Source organism: Stegastes partitus, unplaced genomic scaffold (genome assembly GCF_000690725.1).
Source record: "Stegastes partitus isolate 25-593 unplaced genomic scaffold, Stegastes_partitus-1.0.2 Scaffold182, whole genome shotgun sequence".
Classification (NCBI taxonomy): Eukaryota; Metazoa; Chordata; class Actinopteri; family Pomacentridae; genus Stegastes; species Stegastes partitus.
In genome coordinates, this window is record NW_007577913.1 from 18145 (window position 1) to 44507 (window position 26363).

The 26363-nt window shown below is 41.3% G+C and overlaps 1 protein-coding gene across 1 annotated transcript in view; it reads right to left on the reverse strand.

The window, feature by feature from the left end:
• Positions 1-241: 241 nt before the first annotated feature.
• Positions 242-26363, reverse strand: part of LOC103356070 (membrane-associated guanylate kinase, WW and PDZ domain-containing protein 1) — a 72400-nt gene continuing 46278 nt past the window's right edge. Inside the window, exon 2 of the mRNA XM_008280121.1 lies at positions 242-569. Within this exon, the coding sequence (XP_008278343.1) occupies positions 433-569 (137 nt within the window). The 3' untranslated portion in view covers positions 242-432. The remainder of the gene's footprint in view (positions 570-26363) is intronic.

Sequence of the window (26363 nt, forward strand, 5' to 3'; positions counted from 1 at the left end):
TTCCGGTGCCCCCACCGGGACGCGAACCGGCAACCTTCTTGCTGCGAGGCAACAGTGCTACCAACTGCGCCACCCTGCAGCCCCATATGAAGTAATCTGACTAACTGAATGGCCAGTACTGCTTCAAAGATAAGTCTAACTATATTTAGATTAGACTGAAACCATTAGTCCTAATCAGATAGAGTGTAAAATGTCTGAGTGAGGCCACTGAACTCAATCATCCTTATATGTATCTAAAACTCATCGTGCCAGAACCTAAGATCAGGACTCACACCGGAAAATCTCAGGTTTTCTTTTGGCAGTCTTTGGAGCTACGACGGTGTTTCATAGTGCCTAGTATCAACAGGATTGTTGTAAATGCCAGGAAACCGAGAAGACAACACAACAGCGCACAACAGACATGAGAACGAGGAAATGGCACAACAAAGGTTGTCAAACAGTCTTGGACTCACAAGGCACGGCGTGACGATAGAGGTTGTCTCGGATGGTCTGCTGCAGTTCGTGGTCAGGCGACGACTTCTGGAAGCGCTGGCTCAGATAATGTTTCAGGTCCTTGTTCAGCTTGCTTCCTGTCATTGTGAACAAAAACAAAAAAAAAGGCATGATGTAAGTGCAGCAAAACAACTAAAGTGTAAAAAAAAAAAAAAGAAAAGGCAAGCACACATAAAAACATCACAGGAGCCAAAATGACAGTGTTAAGCCACAGTAAAAGCGTCAAACGACCACACCGCTTGGCTCCCACGGAAAGAAAATCCACAAGTTTATCCTGTAACAAACAGTAAAGCTAGATGCCGCGAGCGTAGCCGTGAATTGTGCACTTGCCATTGTCACTCAGAGGGGTAGCTGGCTGCAGGCTCTCTCTCCAACAGGCCAAAACTAAGACTGCTAGCACTACGGCGAACACCGCGAAGCTGCCCTCCCACCGCCACGCCATCTGGACCTCAGACACACATTAGGCTACTGAAGGGCAGCATGGCTGGAAAGTGTCCATGTGTGTGTTTGTTTCTAAATGAGTGTGTGTTTGTGTGTGTGTGTGGCCATTGCAGTGAGCGTCCACGTTACTGGCAGCGTTGTGTGTGTGTGTGCGAACGCAGCACAAACAGTGCGACAACATAACAAAAAGAGTGGGGAAGTACGCTGTCGCACAAATAGAAACATTTGATGATGCACCTAATGAATATGACAATGAGTTGATCTAAATTCCCAACAACACTGTTCCAGGCAACAGCAAACGTCTTAACACATTCTATGCTAGTGTATGTCCCATTATTTATCACACAAATGATTTATCGCTCATCTTCACGTGGCTGCTGAGACCCTTTTTGGTTGTCTTGGGCAAACAACCAGTCATAAAAGGCCCTGGATCCTGTTTCCATGGAAACTGTGTGTATGTGTGTGTGTGTGTGTGTGTGTGTGTGTGTATGGGTGCCTGTGTGTGTTTAATAAGATGATTGAGATTGTTAGCATAGTACAGAAAAGCATTCTGCATCGTTTGGCAGAATGATTGTAGGCTCATACAATAAAAATATATTTGAAGCACAATAAGTGCATCCCACAGAAATAAGACCAGCATTTGTTTTAATGTGACCTAAGATTTGGTCCGTTCTTTATATATATATTATATATATAAGCTTAAAAGCGTGAAGAAGATGTAAGAATTTATGGTCACATTGCTTTGTATCAAATCTTAATATTGTGGTGTAGAAGCCGTCTGACAATTCGAATGTCACTTGTTAACCTGTTCCTATTCCTTTGAACAGTATTGTTGTAAAATGGTCATTTCTTATAATTATTTTTATTTTATTTTTTTAAGAAAAGCTATTAAAACTTTTCTTCTAAACGGTAATTTATATTAATTAGTAATCTATTATCCAATATATCTTTCTTAGGCTTAATGTGTAAAAAAAAAAAAGAAGAAGAAGAAACGAAAGATTTTTTTCTTGTAAGGTTCACTATTACAACTTATGACAACTTTTTTTTTGAACTCTGATCCATGCCTTCAAGAGTCCATGCCATGTGCTTTTTGGGATTTCCACTTTTCTTCCATGTGTTATGAAGTGACTGGGCTTTTTAATTTTGCAGACTGTTTACTGCACCAAAGGAGTCATTCTCTGCCACAGAAAACGCTGCTCCTTACCTGCCTAAAATGCTTCGTTTGATGTCCAAATTTCTCATCTGTTACTTATTTATGTCATCATGTAAGATATTTGCATAACGCCTACCTTGAAGCTTGTTTGGAACGCCCTAAAACAAAGCATGAGCAGCTTCCTTCCAGTCTGCTTCTATGTCCTCACTAGAGAGCCTCCTGCCAGGTCTATGACTCTATCCCTGTACTTAGTGTTCTGATGCTACGGTACACAATCAGCGTACCTCACTTTTGATGGGCCAGCTGACCAATCAGATTCAGGCTTTTTGGGAGGGGGACCTTCAAGAAAAACTGGCTTCTGTAGTGTTTTTTTAAACATTAAAGCAGGAGAACATATTCTAACTGACCCCAGCAATAAAATAATAGACATGTAAATGTTTATAATATGGGCTCTTTAAAACAGAATTCTCTGAAGTAAAAAGTAACTTCAGGAGTCCTTGACCATGGCTATTTGAACGAATAAACGATGCGTTCACTTGGTCAATGGTCTGCGAGCAGAGGTTGAGTCGTTGCCCCACCGTCTAAGCTCTTCGTAGGAGGAAACACTGCTCCTGGCACCGTCCCATGCAGACATATCACTCTGTTGTAATCCTCGCAACAGGTCACAAGCCAACACTCAGGCCAACAGAGAGCCTAATACACTCCCTGATGTGCTTTGTACACAATTGCTAGAGAGCAATGGGTATTCCTTCCTGGATGAACTCAGCCTAGGTGAACTTGCCTGAAATTTTGGTTGGGTTTTGTGTCTAATATTACAAAAACTTCACCCAAAGGGACCAGAGATGAGAAGTTGAAAGCACTGCAGAAAAGAGTGTAGGTCATATGGGCAACAACAAGTACACATTCAAAAGCATTGCTTGAATATTTAGAAGTTTCTAATGTGCTTGACATTAGGGATTGACCGATTATCAGCCTGACTGATAATTCAGATCAGTATCTGGCTATTTTTATTGACCAACTATTGCAAATAAGACAAATGCACTACTTTGCCTCCGATTGCCTATTAAATTAGCTTGATCTCTGCCTGGTCACTGCAACTTTTCTTCAAAACTGATAGTTTGAATGCAGCTTCAATTGCTCAGGACAAGTCAGTAAATGGACCAATTAGGACAAACGATTTGTGTTCGTTTGTGGTACTGTTTAATACTGCTTAGCTAGATGTTTGACTGAGAATATTCTGAACATTATGAAACCACTCATAAAGTCAGTGTAACATATGATTGCATGTAAAGGAACAATGGTTTTATACCCTTCAAAATGAGCCTGAACTCAGCTGTGCAGTACTGAACTGAAGCCAGTACCACACCTACGGTCAAGATCCAAAATGCTTGATTCTACAATTCCCATGATGTTCAAAACTAAAGCATTCCCATTGGCTGATTAAAAGATGCTAAAATGTACATGTGGAATCCAAACAATAATGAAAAAGCTACAAAGCAGCCTGCAAGCTGGACAGTTTGTGAACAGGGAGACTAACTTAAGAAAGTTAGCTCAGGCTTCCTTTGCAGTTGATCAGGGGTGAGAAAGAAACGGCACCTCAAGGAGCTACTGCATGAGCTTTAATCCAGTTATGTAGATTCTGTCGTCCCCTCGGTCTGTCTTTGTGTATTCTTATCTTGATGAAACAACGATGCTTTCATAAAAATGAGCAGCCATCCTTCAAAGGCATGGCGGTATGAATAACAAGACCCTGAAGGACACTCTCAGTGATAAACGAGGCAAAGGTAATTACGTGGGGACGTGCCGATTAAGTAGATAGCGCTATCTGCCGTCCCTCTGTTTCTGGGCACTGTGACGTCAACAAGTGCTGACGTTGCATTTAGCAGCAGGTCTGTATGAAAAAAATCTGTACCAGTATGAACTATATGCTCATTATTAGGACCAACACTTGAAATTAAAAGGATGACTATTTAAACAATTCCGTCTTTAGGTCAACTATAAGGGAGAGTTATAGAAGGTCAATCTCCCCACCCTGCCACATTCTTGCTCCCCTTTTCTAAATCTCCTCTGATTCAACAAGAATGCACACTACCTTCACCAATACCCTCATTGCCCTCATGAGCAGTGGAAGATAACTGACCACTAGCTTTTCATTGGCCTGTGCTGAAGTATTGGCTGGGACCAAAGTATGCATGAGGTCTGGGAGTCAACTCTTTCTGCAGCAACCCAACTTCATATTGTGTTTCTGGTATGAGGTGAAATACCTTTCCACCACATTTCCTTTCTATTTCTCTTTTCTGTCCACTTCTTAAATCAACAACAGACTACTTTAAAACCACTCTCCTTAAGTGCTTCCACAGTATGTGGATTTTCAGTTTTTTTGGCTTCAAACAGCTTTCATTTGGGCTATAGTACAAATACAGTTGACTGTGGGATCTTAGAGATCGATATTCTGTGGCTGCTCCACTAGGAATCGCTTTCCCATCTTTTGTGCAGGAAGGTCAAGAAGATCATGACTCACCTCGCCTTAAGCCTTTAAGGCAGCTATTCAGCTCCTTAAAACCAAAGCCAAGTATGTGTTAACACCATAAGCCCATTAACTGTTACTATGTTGCCTCTGAACCATTGTGGTACCGTCTATGTGATGACAAATCAGTTTAAACATAAGCCCTTTTCAGACACAGGATACGTGCAATGGCTAGATTTGTCAATCTGTTAAGGCGACGGCATTCTGTCGTTCAGATAGAAGTTATTGTTCTTCATGGCTTCATTCAGACATACCCACCACAGTGACAGAGACGGCCACAGAAAGCAAGCAGTCATTCACGTGGGACTGGACAGTACTTTATGTGATGTACACAACATATTCCAGACAGCGGTGACGGAGCTCAAGACTCAAACTATAGATGGCTACTATTAGGGATGCACGATATATCAGCGACCACATTGGAATCGGCCGATATTAGTGGGGGTTTTTCCCCCTATATATCGATATCGGTCCGGTTAACAAATTTAGCCGATGTGAAAAACCGATGATTGTCTAACATTAGCGCCTCCGTCTCTACATTTGATATGTTTTTTTTTACTTAAATGGTCCTGGATTTGAACATTAAATATGTTAAAGGTTTTAAAAGGTTTTACTTTTGTAATGTAATAAAGAAGACTATGTGGTCTATTTGGTATGGGCTTCTTCTGAATAGTTTCACGTTTTCACAGTGCTTACTTATACTACTTTTTCGGTGTAAACAAAAATTGAATATCGACATCTGTAATATCGGTTATCGGCGATATCAGAAATCTTAATATCGGATATCGGTATCGGCCAGAAATTTTAATATTGTGCATCACTGGCTGCTATAAAACAAACTCAGAGGAAAGACTCCTACAAACAGCTGGAAGCAACCAACTATATTTCAGCTCCTGTTATTGTTTTTTTCAAAAATTAAAATACATCTATTATTGGTGAGTAACATCTATCTGAACTGTTAGTTTCATGTCTGAATTACCATCCTGGTCACAGAGACTGACATGAACAATTCTGTTAGGAAGAACTGCATGTCTGAAACAGTATAGTCGGCTATGTTGCTTCTTTCACAGCTTAAAGACACCATAGATATAAATTGGTGTGCTCAAATAAATTCCAGATTAATTTGTTTGACATTCGATTTGCCCAATCACAGTTTGATTTCCTTCTTATATTTGGTATCAATGTGACTCACAGATCAAATGTCCAACACCAGGCATCGAACCAGGTTTAAAGTGTAGTTCGACACTCACGTGGAACAAATAGCATACAGGCAGCAGGGTGGGGTTTGGAGACCATTTGGCTCAGTGGCCACCCACCCAAATCCCGCTGCAAACAGATAATTAGAAAAGACATATCCTTCAAACACAGCCCACCTGTTATAGATTTTCCGTAAGCCCCCTAAAACAAGCAAGATTTTGAGAAGGACACACGCAATCCATGACAGAAGGGAGGTGAGGGAGAAGCGGTTTACATAAGAGGCAGAGGGAGAGTCAGACTCTGTCACACAGAACAAGAACATCAGAGTAAGCCAGACAAAACATCAAAAGAGTTTTCGACACAGCTGAAATGTGGAAAGCCCCACTACTTTCTAGGCATCTCCTATTGAGCCCACCCCTGCACCCCTCAGCTCTGATCAGCCAGCCAAGGCCCTGCTCAGACATGCATAGCCAGACATGGCACCAGCTAGACCCTCCGCTGGCAGTTGACATCTGTATTCACAGCATGGAAAAACCAAACTTCACTGAAACTCGATCCTTCTGCTCGCAGGGCGGCCGTGGGCAGAACGGAAAGGTTTGACTGATTTCTGCTGATTTGAAAATGGCAGGCGTCATGGACTCGTACAGAACCTTTACACTCCAGACAGGCTGTGGCATTACTTAGCGAACTCCCCTGATATGAAAAACCTACAGCTACATTTATGCTACATAGATGGTTTTTGTACAACCCGACTGCTGATCTTGACATTGATCTCACTTGTGTGTACAGTTGAAAAGCAGCTCCATGAACCTTGGCTTAGGCTAAAATGCAAACTTACTGATAGCGGATTACTTTTATCGAAACAAAAATCCCTGTAATAGACGTTTGACAGAGGTTACATTAATTTTCAAAAGGAGACAAAGATATGCTTTTTTTCTCAAATTACTCTTGATAACTTACTAAATAATCAAAGGCTATGTCACAACAGTACATTTGTTGGTCCTTATTATGCCCCAGACTGAAATATCTTAACAGGTTTTGAATTGATCTTTAAAAAAAACCATCTATGGTTTCCACTGTTTTCAGTCTAGAATTTCCATTAGTGAAAGTTTTAGGTTGAAATTTTAGATTTAGAGTAAAATTCAAGAATTATCGGTTTGACTGTCCCAGTCATGGTCCCCAGAGGATGAATCCTGATTATTTAAATGACACAAACCTACAATATGGATGGCCATGTAATATTGTGTAGACGTTCATGCTTCCCTCATGAATTGGGAAATCTTTGGTGACTATAACTTTTTCCCATTAGGTCCCAATGGTTTGGTCAATTCTGATGGTACCATTAGGTGCCACTGGTAATGCCCCAGTCTGCAATGTCTGAAAAGGTCTTTGTGCAAAGGCATCTAAAAACGTGGACAGCAACTTCAATCATCACTCTGGGCAGTGGTAGACACAATCACCCTCTTAACACAAAGCAACAGTCTAAGTGACAAAGCAGACAACACAGTCATATGCCAGGGTGCCAGCCTGTTTTACACTTAGCCAAGTCAGATTTGGCAGTGCCACCATGTTTGGCTGGGCACTGAGTGTTGTATCGATGTAGAATACACAAACAGTCTGGCATACAAGGTAACAAATAACTTCTTTTTTTTTTCCCCTCCTCTCTTCAATTGTCTTTTGAACATCAAGGGGCTTGTTGCCAGGCAGAAGCTATGATTAGAACTTAATCCCTCTTTCAGTGGGCTGTTTATTGTTAAATTTAGTACCTCTGAAGTGGGACATAGTAAAGAAAGTTAAATGCTACTCCAACCTGAATCTACTACAAGTTAAATTTAGCGTCGTACACAAGCTGCACAAAGTTGTGTCTTAAGCAATCATCTCTTAAGTGAGCCGTCTATCCATGGCTGTAGTTAATCAGATCATCAGGGCTAATCAGCATTTAATTGATTCAACCAGCAGCAGCTCTCTACAGTTAACATTTGCATCACCGCTGATCAGAGCTCAACATTATGACATGATGATTAAGGAACATGCAGAGAGAGACAAACCTGAGCCCTGACCAGTGACTTCTGCTTGTTCGTGCAGGCCCAGATGCTCGCTGAGAAGTAAACACAGCCACGGTCCAGAGTGTGAGCACCAGCAGAGATTATGTAGTCTGCTGAGAAATTGATAAAAATGTAGATGGCAGGAATATTTTTTTTTCCCCTTCAAGTTTTCTAGTAAGGCAGTTGTCAAAATAACCCTATTATGAATAGCTCTTTGAATAAGGAGTCGAAGTCCCAAAGCACCTTGCAGAGATTTTCTATTCAAAGAGCAGACAGGTGTGTGTGTGTGTGTATGTGCGTGTCGGAGTGAACAACACTGTCTCTGAGCTCAACACTACCCCCTATGTTCCCCTGCTAGATGTGGCTTGCATCACAGCAATGGCCGGGCTCTGTATCCATAGCAACAGCTGCCAGATGAGTACTGACTGTGGTGAAGGTGTTGATGGGTCATAGCCAGGCATAGTCTGCTGCCCCCCTCTGGACTATCGGAGTATTACAAAAACAAAGGACAAAGATCACGAGCAGCGCTGGAATATTCGGAACAATTGTGCATCTCAGTGACGTGTATTGCACTGCAGACTCAAAAGCTATCCATGTGCTATATAAAACACTGTTTAAACACACAAAGTGACTGAAATATCACCAAAAAAAAAAAACATGACAGAGTAAATAATTTAATAAAATTGAGTCACATGTAAGTAAGTCATGATCATTTAAAGAGCTTAAAAATAGGTCTGACTTTCCTGGCAAATTATATTTGGAAGCTACATGGTAAGCTGGATGAAAGTCTTATAAAAAGTATTCTGCATTGTTTGTATATATTTATACAACACAAACATAGGTGATTCAATCATTTAATCAGTTCTATGTGCCAAAGACACAACATGTTCTCTGTCAAATTTGATCAAAATGCAAAGAGAGTCTGTAAAGCATCCTGAGATGTGATCGTTTCTTCATATTATTGCAAGTGAGGAAGAATTTCTAGTGCTATCACGTACATTACTATAGATTGGTTAGAAACTGCAGTATGGTGACTATTGTACTCATGCATATAATTTCTCGCCAGCACATGCGAATGAAAGAGTTTTCTATTAGCCACTGGGACAGAGGCACATAGCTTTTCAATCAATGCTTTTATGAGGCAGTGAAGCTCAAAATTGAGGCGTAAATGCACTCAGACATTGAAATAATGTACCTGGATATGACTTTCACAGAATGGCAAAAGCGTCTACATTTGCAGAGGAGAATCTATTTTAGTCGGCGATATTGTTTCCCTCAACATGGCAAGTAAAACCTCAGAACAACAGCAGCCAATCAAACGTAAATTGGAGCTTTTTGTGAGATTGCGATTGAGAAGAAATACAGAAAGAATTCACTGTCGCAGCTCTTCAGTGCTGCACTGCTTTAAAATCCTCGGAGTGGCTGGTCTGTGATGGCGCTGGCTGATAAGTTGCATTTTCATCAACATTGCAACAGGAACATCGCAATATATACATTGCAAATGAGTGCCTGAAATGCAATAAAGGAGCAATGATTGTGTTTACATGTGCCATGCATTTATAATCAGCATGCACACATTTGTCAGATGAAGCTCTGCATGCATGGGTCACAGCATTTGGCCAATCAGGTGAAGCCGCAGCCCCATCTTGCTATTTAAGTTTATTTTCTGTGCATTTGGTTTGGTATTTATGTGCAGTTTCTTTCATAAGATCATTTATTTCTGAATTCATATGCTACTCAATGTTTGTTTTTTTAAAGAAGAAAGACAAAGAATCTCTATACATAAAATGTACACTTCAATATTTGATAACTGATCACAAGTCATACTGTCATCACACTCCTGAACAATGTTGTCACACATCACTGATTTTCCTCATCTCGTGCAGGCCAAAGGCTTCAGATTAGGTGCATCGCTACGGTTCAATTTGCAGCGAAGGCTGTGGAAAAGCACCGGGGCACAGAACAGTCTCGTCAGCACGACTGTGGAACAACAAAAAACCAAGTCTTATCCTCTCCGCGCCTTGTTGAGTCGAGATAGAACACACCAGATCCAACGCAGTCAGGGGTTAAAACTCTGACACATTTCCCGTCCTGTCTATATGATTGTGTGTCCTGGAGCCGCTTGCCTGTTTACTATGTTCTAGATTGCTTTCATTGATCGCATTCGTCCGCACGAGGAGAAAGAAATCCACAGAGGATTTATTTCAGCACACAGAGCGGCAAAAAAAAAGGGCTGCAGCGGAGGTGTCATTTTCCCTTTTGCGATCTGACAGCAGAGAAGCGAACACGTGACTTTTTATGGGTCTGACCACGTATGTGTGTGTGCGCGCCGTACTGGTGTGAGTGATGTAGAGTTGGTATTTACACAACACGAGGACCTGTCTGATATGACAAACATCAGCATCTGCTCGCCAAGGACTCGGACACCATAAACAATAACACAGTGCCTGCATTGTGATTTATGCGGGTGCTGAACAATGCAATAAGTTCTATGTTATTAAAATTCTTGTGACGATACCTACATTCAGTCCAGGCCTCTACAACTGAACATCTCTCCAGAGAGGCTTGTGAGTGAGAGGATCTATCATCCACTGGCAGAGAGGATGGAAAGCAACAATCAGAAGTCCTTTACAATCTTCACAGGACAAAAAAAAAAAACAGCAAAGTGAACCATCATTAACACTAAATTAGAGGGTTTCCTTGATGAAAACTTTCTCTAAGGCCAGATTTGCTCCACTAATGATGAGATTATTGACTGACTGATGCATAAGCCAGTGGGACACAAGTATTTCGGAGGTAATTACCTCTCCATCATGGCCTCTCCTCATTGACAGGCGACATTTCAAGACCAATGGGAGTATTAGTCTCCTGTGACAGGCGAGCTGATTGGCTCCCAGATTCAAAAGAGGTCCCCCCGGCCAAGAAGGCGGACCAGAAATTTAACCCAGACAAAGAGATTAGGAGGTTGCAAGGGAGATAGACTGGAATATGAAAGAAAAATAAAATCAACAAAAAAAGTGAAGATGTTATTAACTTGTACAATAGAACTGAAAATTAGCCGTTAAGGGTTTACATGACCAGAAGGTAGAGTGGTCTCAGTCAGTGGCAAATGTGGTGGCAGAAGCTTCAGCTGTTGAAGGAAGACATCCAGGCACTGATAAGGCAGATCCTGGGACACAACAAACTTCAACCTTCACACACTTCACCTGTCATTTTTCAAAGTGCTCTTCATGCCCAAACACAACCAAAGAGACATGTGTCAGCAAAAATAAAAGCCTTTTTTTATTTGTTTTAAATAAAAGGCAGCAAGGCAGCACTGCTTTGGAAATGTGATGAAAGCATCAAATGCATTTAGAAAATAATAAAAAAAAGACTCCTCCAGATCTGCAAAAAGCCATTTTACAACTGTTTTCCTAGGCTGATTGATGTTCCTTGAGGGAAGTATCAACCTAAATGTCAGCTGCTAATTTTAAAAAGTTCCTCCCCGAGATTTAAAATGTACATTTACAGGATAACAGGCACCAGCAGACAAAGACACACAAGATATCGGTCTATAAAAAATGCATAATTCAAGTTAAAATATCACACTAAACGAGAAAAGAAGCAAGCCAAAGCAAAGATGTGGCACTAAAATAAAAAAAAAAAAAAAAATCAAGCACAGACCCTTCAGGAAATTACTAGCAAAGCTGCAGATGAATTACTGCACAAACGTATGACTAAGCTGAAAATTTCCCTGTTTATTAGGCCTTTACAGTGCGGAGATGTATTACCATAATACGTTCTGGCCTCTCTCCACCCCTATTCCATTTCGCAGCAAGATAAATGGGCAACTGCTGGGGTGTAATCAGAGGCAGTGTGCTAAGTCACCCCAGGCCCACAGTGGGTGAACCGCTGCACCGACAGACCAACCACTGGTCACAGCTGGGGGGGAGGGAGGGGAGGGAGGGGCGGGCGAGAGGGCGAGGAATAACATAAACAACAGGGAGGACAAATGGAGAAATCAGAGTCATGTTAGAAGCAAAGGGGAGCAGACACAGAGGTTAAATAACATAGCAACACCAGATAATGAAGGTATGAATGAAAAAAAAAAAAAGATGCAAATCCGAGAACACGTGGGAGGTTTCTTCTTGTAATTGTATTCACATTCAGACCACTTCTCCTGCCTGTCTACAACTGTACAACCAGCTGTTGGGACTCCGTGTCCTCATCACACGTTTTTCCTGGCTTCTAATTGGCCACATGGGGAAGAGTCGGTTATTCTCTATGATTAAGCAGGGTCTGCCACGGTCGGCCTCACCTCGGGGCCCAGGGCAAGCTCATTAACTCTGCCACCAGGGGGCACATGTCACTCAGGATCACTGAGAGGAGTGAGGGACGGCGTGTGCTGTGTTTACAGTCGTCTGAGCCGGTCTGATTGTAGCTTCAGAACACATTTTTGTTATTATATTAAGTGCAAGTATGTTTTGTACATAATTAAGTCTCATCATTATTTCCCAGAGCCTGAAATATCATCGTTAAATTCATTGTTTTACCTTACAAACTCTACAGAACTCCTAAATACTCAATTACACATTTTATAAAATAGAATGACATATATTTGTAAGACCTAAACTATGGATTTTATTTTGTATTTATTTATTTTTTAGCAACTTACTCTGAAGTCATAATGTTGTGCATCCATGAGTGAGGCAGCAAAGGATAATATATCCTCGCTTTAGTTCACATTGGGCCCGAATCCAAACCCTACATAGGTCTAATTAATACTGAGAGTGTATTTTATTAGACACTCCCTCTAAAATGGCCACTTCTTTCAAACTCAGCACATTTTGTCAATAATGTTATAAAGTTTTATGGGGGAAAAAAAACAGACATACAGTCGTCCTCAAATGTGTTCATACACTCTCATTAAAAAAGGAAAATAACAGCTGTCACTAAAATAAGTTGAAATTGACAGAAGTAATAATAAATAAAAAATGTCATGAAAATCATGACATTGCTTTTGAATTGTGGTTCAACAAAAATATATTAATTATTATTATTTTTATTTTTTTAAAGCAGTTTTGGCCCACTGCTCATCAGCAAAGTGCTCTCATTTGTCTGGGACAGATATGTTTGTTTGTTTTTTTTAATTACTCTTTTCAACCACAATTCAAAATCAATGTCTTATTTCACTAAATTATAATTTAACAAATTTTTATTTATTATTACTTTTTTTCTGTTTCTCATTATTTGAGTGACTATCGTGAATTTTGCTTTTTCTTTCTTCTGAAGGGTATGAATACATTTGAGGATGACTGTACATACATATAAACCCAAACCTGAGATCATCTAGATGACATCATCAGGATTATTTAAAAAAAAATAAAAAAATAAAAATCTGGAAACTTCCCTCTGGAGTCACAGGAGAAATTATACAATCCAAGTGACTTCATAGGCTGAGTGAAAAGGTAGATCCTACATGATATTCAGCAGGTGGTGACAATGTTGTGGCACATCAGTGCAGGGTGGGATTCAAAAAGGAATCAATTCCCTGCAACTTGCTTAAAAATTACAACTTGCCGTTGTGTAGCATAGAGCAGGTTTACAGTTTTTGAGCAGAGCCGTATGGGAGCTGGTGTGCTTGAGCTGCAGTAAGTGTATTAACTGATGGGCAGGAACTACATGGATCAGAGCATTCTGGAGGAAGCAACAGTGCACAGCTACATTCAGGCCATTTTTAGGTCGAAATTGATTATTTTCATAAAATAATCAAAGTTTCTAAATATGTAACTTTGACACAGAAAGGAGAAGAAATTTTGAAGTTAAATGAGCAACAGGACTGAAAGGTTTTGTTTGCTTGTTTTCAGTTTTCTATACAAATTCATATTTAATATTCCATATTTCCGTCCTTGAATAACTGACACTTTATGTACATACATTTTAAAATCCATCTTTGCACATTCTAACATTTGCACACTGGGTACCTATTTATCTTATTTTTTTTACTTTTTTTTGTATTTTATATTGTATAATTTGCTTTATATTTTTATGTGTGCCTTCAGTGTCGGGTGGCTTGTGGGGTTGCCTGTGTTTTAATGTAGCTGCTGTAACCAAATCATTTCCTGTAAAATGATCAACAAAGTAACTATCTATTCTTTATTGTATGCAATTCCTTTAACATCCTTTCAACGTAACGTAATACGTGTTTCTCTTTCCTCAGTCGCGCCATTTGAGTCACCAAAATCTACCTCCAGTCATTTTCTTCAATCCACCCATCCATTCATCCATCCATCATGCGTGGAGAGGGCATGACTGACCCACTTTCCCGCCGTTGTCGCCCTGTCACGCTGCTGACTCAAGATGCGTTCAAGATGTTGTGTGAATGCATAAATACAGACATACAGCCTTGCTCATGCAGATGAATACATTTGGCGACACGTGCATACAACAAGACACTGACACACACCACATCTGCTCGCTGATCTAATTTTAGCAAGAGAGCGCGCACACACATATGAACCCAAAGAAACACATGGAGATAAAGAAAAGGAAACAACTAAAGATGTTTGTTCAATTTTTTGCGAAATACATCACCGCTTTGTTCACCTTCATCACCATTCCTGTTCTTATTACTCTTCTTCATAACACATTGTGAATACCATGTTTTGTCTTCTTCACACGAGAAAATCCAATTCGAATGTACGCTTTACAAAATTTCAGGGTTGTGGGCTAATGGGGCAGCGGTCACTGCTGGTTACGTCTGCAGTCGTTTCTGGGTCAGCATGAGGCAGAGCTCATCCAGCCCTGCATCCCTTAACAGCTGACTCCAGGCCAGACATGCAGACACTTCCACACACGCACACTTACAACCAGCACAGTGCATTTGGTATTAACGAGACATTAATTCAACACTCAGAGCAACAAACTGTTGTAGCAAAAACACCCACATTTCCTTAAATACACTAAAAGATGAGGAGCTACTATCTACTCACCAAAAACAAAACTCTCCTACCACAGAAACAGAATGAGATGACCTATGAAGACATTGCATGCACCCAGTCACCCACAAGCCATATTGCAAGTGAGCATCTTAACATAGACACACACACACACTTGATGAACCCAGAAACAGCTTGAGTGTCTGCGCAGACATGCATCAGTTACCCCGCACTGTACTCCTGCCTTTGCACTCATGCCTCGCAACTTCATATGTCCATGTGGAGCCATATGCGTGCATCGCGCCATGTGCTGCGTGTTCGTCAGCCGCCCCGTATACATCTAAAGTGTCCTAACGATATAGAGCAAGATGAAGCCCGGTGAACCATGTGAAGAGCTGTGTGTGTGCAGGGAGTTAAAGGGCCATAATTTTGTGTTTGTATAAGTTTGCTCCGATGAAGCGGTTTAAAGCGAACACACTCGCAGGGAATGTGCAGGATGTGTTAGCAGACACGTTGGACGCTTTCTCAAACAGCAGCACATTACTACAGGAGCTCAGGCTGGAGCGAGCCCAGGTCTGAGGCCCCCGGCCGCCAGTTCACAGCCTTAATCCTCCACAGAGGTTTACTTCCAAACCGCGGTGACGACACGCTGACGGACGGACACGCCTCCCCTTCCCGCTCTGACTGCATCGCAGCATCATCTCAGCTGCTTCTCAGGAAAAAAAAATGTGACAAACGTTGGGCAACACAGAAGCATGTATAAAATTCTAATGTGCGTTTTTATTTTCACGTAAGGGACCAAGTTGTATTTATGACCCTTACATTAGCAATGACGTTCTTCCTCTGTTTTATTTAAGCATTTCAAAGCTTCTATATTCTACATTTATGTCTGGAAAGTACTCTTATGCTACTTCTTGGGAGAAAATCCACAAGACAAGCACATGAATGGCAGAGGATGTTTGTTCTCTCGCTACTTTTTCAATGAAACGCATATTAAGAAAACATGCCATTTTAATTTTTACAACAGAAATGTGTTGGTTTTTTTTAGACAGATGACACATATTCAGCCCAGTACGAGCAGAGTGAGGACTAGAACAGAGCAGTGTGTCGATCAGCCGTGGGAGAATTCCAGCCAAAGATGAGGATGAGGCTCAGATTGGAGCAGGGCAGGCCTTCGCAGACAGAAAGGGAATCAGCTGGCCGCCGACCAGCAGCCAGTAATCACTGTCAGCAGTTCACATTGTGCACAATCATGTGTTCGAGCACAGCCATGTATATGTGCCCGGACTCACGCAGCTAAAACGTTTCACTGTGACAATCCTGACAAACACTCAGACCACCACATGTTGCAGCTTTGTGTAGGTGTATGAATGAGTGCAAGTGATAGGGGAGGTCAAGCGTGAAGTCTTTTCCCACATCGCACTGCTATTCAGTTCAGTGGACACCATTTAACAGCCCCGTGCTTGAATCCATCTGAATGTAGGAGTTCATCAGTAATGAAATGTGGAGTCGTTCTTGATACTTGGTGAATGACCAGCGAAAGGAAAGCGTGGGATTTAAGCTCACAGCTCCAACTTTCAAGTGCACCAGATTGAATGTTCCTATTTGACTCACAATGAGTGCAGAGCTCTGATAGTGGCTGTTTCAGAAATAGGGTCTGTGGAGCAGTTAGCCAGAGGGACGTCTAGCAAGGCAGAGGGGCTCGGTTGGAGGTAGATGGAGGCAGGTGGGGGCGACACGAGAGAAAGGTAGAGGGCAATGCATGTGAGAAAAGAGTGAGTATTGGCTTTGCAGCTGCACAGCAAGAAAGGAATCTTGTACATGGAGGCCTACAGGTTTAAAATAATGGCTTTGAGTTTAACTTGGAACTGCATTTAACCCACTGAATCCCAAAACATGTAAACAGGTTTGCAACTATGACATCAGGGAGAATGGTAGGATGTACAACTTGGTGACAGTCCTTAAAATCATGCGTGACTTCAAGTTTCATTGGGAAAAACTATCAAATCGAGGCTTAAAATGAAGATGTCAAAATCAGTTCATTCTACATGTGTCACGTACAAATTGGCTAAAAAAAAAATGTAGTAACCACATTCTGCACAAACACTTGGCACAACCAAGAAGGCATTACTGACAAACATTTAGGGATGTTTCGGTTGAATTTCAGGCTGTGACTACAAAAAGACAGAAGACAAGTAAGGAAACAAAATAAAAATTCAAGTTGTAAAATAGTCTGAGGAGCCACCATTTTTTCCCTCAGTATCGGTTACACTTGGCAGAATGTGGTAAATGTCGATTGCAGGTTTTTTTCAGTTTCTATAATATGATTAATCTTTTTTTTTCTCTCTCTGATTTATAGCATTATAAACTTTATTATACTACACCAAGGACATATTTGAGTTCTCTCAACTTCTCATCCACGGCTGTGCCTTTTTCACAGGACTTTATATTGCAGTGATAAATGGGATCAAAGTGAGTAAAACTGTGACGGGACCAAAAGCGCCCAGAAACTGCTAGGACCAAATTTACAACCAGTTAAGAGAAACAGGGAAAATAAAACCCTCCCTTTCTATAAAGGCAATGGAGAAAAAAAATATATTTCTATATGAAAGGGGCAGTCTGTCTAATTTACACATGATGGCGAGTACAACTGAGTCTGTGGAAAGAGTTTCTAAGCTGTCGATCCCTGAAGAATGAAGATCCGTTTGGACCCACGTTTAATAAAAAGTAAGACAGAACAGGTGATAGCTTCAAGAGGAGGGATATAAGAGGACGGCATTAGTGCTAGAAGAGAACGAAACAGATACATAGAGAGGAGAAAATAGAGGCAGATAAGAAAGAAAACAAAGCGAGAACTGCCGCGAAAAAGTGACAAGCAAGCAAAAAGAGAAGAAAGGGAAAGAAGGAGAAAAGCATGGCGGTTTGGCAGGATGCCAGGGCAAGGAGTGTGTCACAGATGTGCCCCCGACTCTCAGGGGGGATGTGATGAGTGGACAGGAACGCCCTGCACACTCACATACATGCACGAGCTCCAGCAGCCCTCATTTACCCAAAGTCACCGAATAGGCAGGACCACCCAGGCACGCTACACAACTCACAGAGACCCGAGATGTCAATCACGCCGTCAAGGGTTTCTCACGGTTTTTTTGATTGTCGGACTCAATAATGTGCTGATGAAAACAAGGGCCAGGCTACCCACCAGTAATTCCCATTTGATCATGTCTTTATACTGCCAAAAGTACTGGATCGCTTTTCACAGAGTTACGTAAGAAACTGCTCCGACTGTATTGTCCACTGTTCACAATCGATGCCGGGTTCAAACCCTGTCTAGGACCATTCTGCATACACTTCATAAGCATGTAAAAGCATGTGTTTGACTGAAGAGCTTCGTCTGCTCTTCTGGCACCTTTTTGGATGACGGGTACTTTTCTAGTACTTTCATACTAAAAACGGATGCACGCAAGGTTTTATAAATATGTCCACAAATGGTATGTCCACAAGTTTTTTTTTAAAAAAAAGATGAAAACTGCATTGCAAAAACTCGTCTCTTCCTTTAGAAGGCTCCCCCTCTTTGAGCTTTATCATGCTGCCGTTTCACATTAGGTTTATCTCCGGCCCTCTGCTGAGCCGTGAAGGCTGGATTCTCACTGTGGCCCTGGATTTTTTTTTGAAGATCAGAGGAACGGAATGGAAAATGTACTAAACGTCAGTAATAGTGACACAGCGAGCTCGGTTGCGGTGAGCGTTCGGGGCTCAAAGGATTGTGGGCCGTTAAATGGTGTGAGGGGGGGAAAAAAGATGTCACTTTTTTACAAAGCAAAAAAATTTGACTTGGGTTTCTGAATGTCTTCAGTCTTCTCTCCACCTGCTCACCTCTCCGTAGCCTCCCAACGTCCTGCTCTGTTGCTACCTCTGGTATGCAGACAGATACAGTCATTCGCTGTCTAAATATTATTTTAATCCCCCGTCGAACACAGAGCAGTACGGAAATATCTGCTTCATTCCTGTCCTCCGCGGCTTCCTTCCGCGCTACTTTTCCACAATTTGCGGAATGACGGAAACTTTATTCCTGTCATAGCAGGTGGATGAAGGGAGGCGTCTTTTGCTGTACAACAATAAAGTCTTCACAGTGCATGAAAGTGTTTCTCTTACCTGATGGAGTGATTGAAGAAGTGTCGAGCAGCATCAAGGAAACCAGGAAAATGAAAGAGAGAGAGACAAAAAAAAAAAAGTTAGACACTGAATTCAACAGAGCTTGCTTTAGGTGAAAGTAAAAGTGTAACAGATTCTATTTTTAACAAAGAGTCTGTAGATGGGCTAAAATTAGCCGTGCTTTAAGTTAAATATTAGCATGAGCAAAAGGAAAGTGCTGATGTTCACCATCTTAACGTAAATAGTCAAAGATCACCAGAGTCAGTGATTTTTGGGCAAAGTGAGATTTTCTGTACATTTCAATGGTAATCTGTGCAGTTGTTGTACATTAACTGCCTATTATTTTAATAATTGATTAATCAGTTCAAGTTTAGAAAAAAAAAAAAGAGTCAAAAGTCTCTGATTCCAGCTCCTTGTATCGTAATACTTCCAGATTTTTTTCCTCCTCTGTGACAATAAACTGACACTTAAGGACGTCGTCTCAGGCTTTAGGAAAGACTAATCAACGCTTTTCACCACTTTCTGACATTTTATGGCCCAAAAACTTGTTCAACAATTAAGAAATTAATTGACAGATTAATTGACAAATAAAATAATTGGTAGTTGCGTCGCTATTATTCATGCAGTTATTCATTCAGCCAATCATGTGCCAACGGTGACAATGCAGACAATCATCGCACCGTTGCGGATATAGAGCAGCGGCTTCAGTTGTCCGCGTCAAACATCAGAATGAGAAAATAAGATGATTTTTGGCGACTTCAACCGTAGCATGACTGTTGGTGCGCGGTGGGCTGGTTTGAGTGATGTGCTGCTGGGATTTTTTACCACAACAGTCTTGAAAGTTTGCCCGGAATGGTGAGAAAAACAAAACATCAAGCAAGCAGCAGCTCTGTGGATGGAAACGCCTTTTTTGATAAGTGGTCAGATAAGAACGGCCATAGCTGTCTCAAACTTTTTCAATGTCGTCCTCCAGATCACCACATCTGAATGGAATAAGACACTTTTTGGATGCGGTAGAACAGGAGATCTGCAGCTGACAAAAGCTCAAAGTATATGTTGCAATCATGTGAAGAGAAACTCAAACAAATATTTCTAATAGCTTGTGTAATTCATGCAATGAGGAATTGAAGTTCTTTTGAAAGCACTACCTAGTCTTAGTGTGGTTCTTCTAATAGAGTGTTCAGTGTGGGTACACCGATACTAGTATGTAGGACAGGGCATATACAACACTGTCCTGGAGCACATTAGGATTTGGGCAAATTGGACTTGAGACAAAAAAAAAAAGTTTGAGGATCAACACACTCCTCAACGTGACGTGTCTGACACCCAATAACTATTTCCACCAACAACACATTGACTCAGACTGCTTGTGTATCCATAACCACGAGGAAAATCCACCGAAAAAGGCCCTTTCAGCAAAGCTGCTCAGACTGAAAATTCCACAGAAAGCACTGAGACATCGCACATGGGCGCGAGTGAAGACTTCATTGTGTTTTGGTCCAACATGGCAGAGACTACCAGCTCAAGCAGAATTTAGAAAGGGGGAGTGGGCGATTAAGATCCCATCACAAACCTTCTTGGTGGAAGAAAATCTAGCCTCGGTAACCCAAGACAAACACTTAACGGGTTCCGCACTAAACGCCATCACAACACGCCGTCGCCGCGGGGCCGGGCAAAGCCTGAGGAATCGCAGACGAAAATGTGGGTTGTGGTGGAAATTGACTTGATTTTAATTAGGTGGCGAGGGCTTACGGTGTTGATGTTAGCGCTCTTGCTAAGTCTTGGGCGCAGTCAGGAGCATTAGCCTTAACTTGAGCAATGTGCGGGAGCCAGACCCAAAGCTAACATTACACAGAGCAAAGGCTGCTGAGGCTTATGGATGTGTTTACCTTGGAGGCTGGCTGGGCAAATGAAGAGTTATAACTCAGCAATGCTCTCAACTCATAAAAGCTAAAGAAAGACACCAAGACTCACCAGCCTGAAGAAAACTCAGCACAGCAAGTAAAAACAGTAAAACAGACATATAGACGTACAGCATATATGTCCATGTGCACATTCTGCAAACGCTACATTGCATAGAGCAGGTGCGTTGCTCATACAAATGCCAGCTGCCATGTATATTTTTAAGCAAACATAAAGACAAAGCAGCTTTCACAATGAAAATGTGCATGGTAAGAGGTGTATGTAGAGATGCAGGTAGCACCATTTTCACTCTCACATTCTTACAGCTACATACTGCCGCTATGCTTCTACCTGAGGCCTTATCTTACACGTGCAGATTGCAGTAAATAATGAACAGTCGTGACTTGATAATCCAACACTCAATGTCGGATAGCAAGGCTGTCGGATTGTCAAGACAGAGGTCGAGATACAAGGAGGGCTTGATGCTTGAAGGATCATTTGTTGTTAATATTTATTGTTTATAGCTGTTATAACAACTAGTGCAATGTTAGAACACTACGCATCGCTGGATTTCACGCCTAATTGACCGATGCACTTGTGCACGGGCCGGTCGGTTGACATCAAAGGTAAGTAAATCTGTCGGATTGTTAAGTCAGATAATACACCGTTATCCTTATCTGTGACATAAAATGTCACGTCGGAGTCAGAATCCAAGGCTGTCTGTATGTTAAGGCTATTTTTTTATGGGTTTCGTTCATTTTTCCTAAAAACCTGTCAGATAGCAAGGTTTTCAGACTGTTAAGGGTCAGAATGTCAAGTCATGACTGTAATTTTACTAGCTAGATGAACAACCCATCTATAAAGCCTCTTTCAGACAAGCACAGTTTTCCATCAATCTAACAGTATCTCAATGTGTAGGTTTTGTGTCTAATAAGCTCCCTGATCTCCGTTATCTAAAAGTCAGTGGAAAAAAAAGGCTAAAAAGTCATAATGGCATCAAAATGGTACAGCTACCTTAATCGGTCAAACCTAGTAGGATTGCCATGATTTTCAACACGAGCCTCGACAGCATCCCGTCACATTAGCGGATAGGCACGAACAGCAACGTACTTACAATTTGCGTGAAGCAATTTATTGAGGTTTACTGCTTCTAAACATGTCAGAATAACAAGACTTAGCAATTCTAAATGTGATTCAGGTTTTCAATAAATTTGAACAGGAGCTGAAGTTTAGTTTGTTGCTTCCGGCTGTTCGTAGGAGTCTTTTCACTGAGTTAAATAAGTAACTGCAGCATCAAAATCCATGTGATTGTCTCCACACCAAGTGACTACTTTAGATTACGTCCTCTGTTTATTAGTGGATGACTATGTGTTATACATAACTGAACGTACTGTCTAATCTCACGTGTATGACAAATATCACATGGCTATGGGTGGCTCTCTCTGTCACTGTGGTGTCTGAGTGAGCAGCGAGGAAAATTACCATAAGTGATCTACGTCTCGCTGACAGATCGTCGTCACTTTAACAGATTGATGAAGCACCAGTGGTACATATCAATGTCTAAAAGGGGCCTAAGTAGCTGTGGCAGTTATGAAGACTGGAGAGTGTCTTTATAGGAACGCAGCCACACTACGCTGAGTGTGATTTCAGGTGGAGCGACACTTGGGAAATGACTACAGACAATTTTCCAGAGAAAGAACTGAACAGTGTCTCACAGTTTCATATTGTGTGGTCGTTGGAAATGTACACAGCTAACACAGATAGCCACTGACGGGGACACAATTACCTTCAGACTATGCAAAATGAGAGTTGTTACTGCGGCTGAACAAGAGAAAAAAAACACAACAACAACCTGACATCACTGGAACATCCACTGAGAAAGAGTGAATAAAAAGCCCAAACAGAGAGGGATGAACATCGGATGAGGAAAGGTAAAAAGTCTTGCTGATGAGACGAGGTAATGAGCATTTGTGAGTGAAAGCCTGTTGATGCAATTAATTTTCTTCAAAACTGGGGCGTGCTCACCGTCTCTGCCTACTCACAAAAGGTGTATCATTAATCATTGTTTTGGAGGGGAAAGCAATCTCCCCGCTGCAGGAAATCTAAATCTTTCAGCAACTGCGAGCCCAAATGATGACGCCGGACTGTGATGAAAAACGCAAAATGGGAGATGAGAGTTTGAAAGGGGAGTAAATGGAAGGAGAAAGGTGGAGGGGGGCCGACGCTGACAAACTAATCTAGAGGATTAATCAGGTAGCCAGAGAAGGCGATGAAGGAAAGGAGAGAGATAACAGGAAACACAAAAAGGTCAGTTATCATATTTCTTGCCACAAAAGGTCTCTCTTCCTCTGTCCTATTCAATCAATGGTTTGGAATTTTATCGAAATGCTGCATTAACCGTCTGACTTACAAGGACATACCGACTAATGGCCCTAAAGACCCCAAGATCTAACGACTATAAGACTATATGACACAACCAGTGTGACAAAAACATTACCTTTCAATCGTTATTAGCTACGTGATTAATGTCATCTGGAAAAAACATTATTTATTAACTTAGGAGAACTAAAGTTAATTAGCATATTATGTAAACTGAAAATACATACTTTCCTTCGATACAAATTGCAGTACAATCCACATTAGTATTTAAAAGCTTATTTACAATCCTGTGATTCAGGTGTCATTTTGTTTTTAGTCATTTTTAACCAACATTATTTGCAATATATTGAAATGTCTTAAAACATTAGTAACACTAAATTTGGCCAGTACTGAAAGCTGAAATTCTATCTTTATATATTTAATAATTCAGTTTGAAAAAGACCTGGAATCAACATGTACATTATTTGTTGAAGTGCCCACAGGTTTTACAAATAAAAGGTGACACTATATGCTAAAGCTATTTTGTAACTTGCATTTTTCATTTATTTCTATACTTGTCTCCTGTCTGTTCTGTATACACACTGCCTGCAGTTCAACCTAGTTAGATTGAACAGTCCCTGTCATATGAATCTTTTTCAAGGAAATGGCTTATTGTAGGCAGATTTTTAAATGACACATATAGACTAAAGCGTTTTATATCACAATTGTATGCTTGGATCTGGTCAGGTTTTCCAACCAAACAGCATGTCCCAGATGAATAGTTCCTGGACCGTCAGTTTCTGACTTTGATAAAAAGGTGTAGCTTTGTTAACTTAGTGAAGACAACATGCCGGTCAAACCAACTGGCAGGTTCTGGGGTTCAGAAGGAGTAAAATTGCAGAGGTGGAATTGGGTGCTTTTGACTCCAGTGTTGTTCAAAAATTATAACAGAAACAGAAAACAATGATGAAGAAATGAGGAACCTGATGGACAAATTCATGAAAACTTGGAGCGATAGAATAAAACACCTGCGAGATACGACAGAAGTATATCGCTGTTGGGTCTGCTGGTAGCATGACGTCAAATCAACAAGAATATTGCTTATCAGTTTTACGTGAGTTCTCACTCAAGCAAAAGCAAGTACATCTGGTGCTAGTCTGTTGTGTCTGGCACTGAGTGAGTGTGAATTTTGTGTGTCTCATGACCTCCATCTTTAAACAGGTCTGGCTCACTGTGACACAACCTTCCAACTCATGGTGAGCTACAACGATCTCTCTCACAGAGGCTCATTTTCACTTTCTCTCTCGGGTTTTCTTAATGATGCGGCTAAAAAAATGTGGTAATGAGAAGTTGCGGGATGTGTTTAAAGTGTTTGTAGGTAACTGGAGATGGCGGGATGGGACAGAGTGAGCATCATCACCTCCTTTCCTTCCCTCATAGGAACACAGTTGTACCAGAGTAATGAAGTGGAGAGCTTCAGGAGCTGGTTACACCCACTTGTTATAGGTTCTCAAGTGTTTGCTCAGTTAAGATCTGTCCAAAGTACAAAGTATGTTTGCTAATACGAAGCACTCGAGGTGTAAGTGCAAAGAAATGCTGCTGTTTCAGTTCACGAGACGAAGTTAAAGAAACATGCTTTAGAATAAAACAGTGGCTCCTACAAAACCTCTGACAAGCTTCAGTGTCATCTGGCATCTTTTATACCCAAAAAGAAGCATTCTGCAGCACTTCACAGTAATAAATGGGTTAAAAACACCACAATAAACGTCTGGAATGTCGCCACCGTATGTCAAAATGGTGATAAGCAGCTTCTCGCTTTGTAACATGTCGAAAAATGACTTCCACAGCTGTTTACAAGAGGCAAAATTAGTTCGGATGAAGAAAGACACAAAGAGAAAGACCCAGAGGATGTTGGGTGAGGAACAAGAGGAGAAGGAATGCAGAGAGGATATGAGTCAGAGATGAGGGGAGGAAAGAGAGGATGTCAGGAAAGGGGAAGGGGTGGAGCGGGAGGATGGGGGTGAGGAGGAGGAGGAGAGAAGAGTCCATCTATTTGCCAAAGTCTTATGGTTCTTCCCGTTTGTCTGCCTCCCTTTAACCCTCACCCTCGCCCCTCCGCTTTAAACGGGCTGATCAGAGATAAGAGTGGAAACTGTCTAGAGAGAGAAAGAGGCCGATCCATCTGTCCCCAAACATCCTTGCCGTACATTCTGGAGGACAGAGGAGGAAGACAGACACAAGCAGAGACACTGTAAAGTCTGTCTGGACTCCTTCCACTGCTGCAATCTCATTACCTCGTCTATCAGTTGGAGAGGCAAATACAAAAACAAGCATCTTCATGGTGCCCTTTTGAAAGTTTTCATTGAAAGACCTTAATTTGAGGTCAAACATGAAGACTAAAAAAAAAACTTTCCAAAAGCTGTTTTCTTTTGTGTTGAAATCTTTCAACCAAGCACCATTAGGACGAGAGAATTAGTTGTCCATTTATATGCAAATGAGCTTCAATCAGTGACAGCTCACTGAAAAGGGTGAATGCAGCGAGGTGTGGCTAACCCCTAAATCCACTGGAGAACTTTTTTTTTTTTATTACTGTGGAGGAGGCTGCTGTGTGAGTGATGGGAGGCGAAGCAGAGGGCACAGTGACGGAGCGTGTTCCCCCTCATCCAAGCAAATGCATTGCCCGATTAAATTTCATTTATTTTGACCGTTTTTTTTCATCAGCCCTCTACTGACGACACCAAAAAAAAAAAGGCGGCACAAAACGATAAGGTGATGGAGCAGTTGTAAGAATGCAGGGTCGCAAATGTACATACATGAGGACACTGTTGTATTTTATTAGCCCCCTAAATGAAGTCAAAATGCACAAACATCATTTTAATTTTAGAACCTTTTTTTTTTCATATTCAATCTAAATCAGCAGGTCCAAATTTAAACTGCTGATACATTTTCTATGGATCCATTTGCTAATGTTTTGCTGTTGGAAATATTGTAATCGCCGCTCTTTAAAGATTCACTCAGTAGCCAGTGTATAATACATTCTGCTACTCAATTTATTACTGAATTTGAATCCATTTGAATCCATTTGCATAATTTGTGGTCTGGGCTTGGGATCCCACAAATGCTCAATTGTCCTGGAATCTGTGGAGTTTGGTTGTCAGGTTAATGTCTTGGTGTCTTGG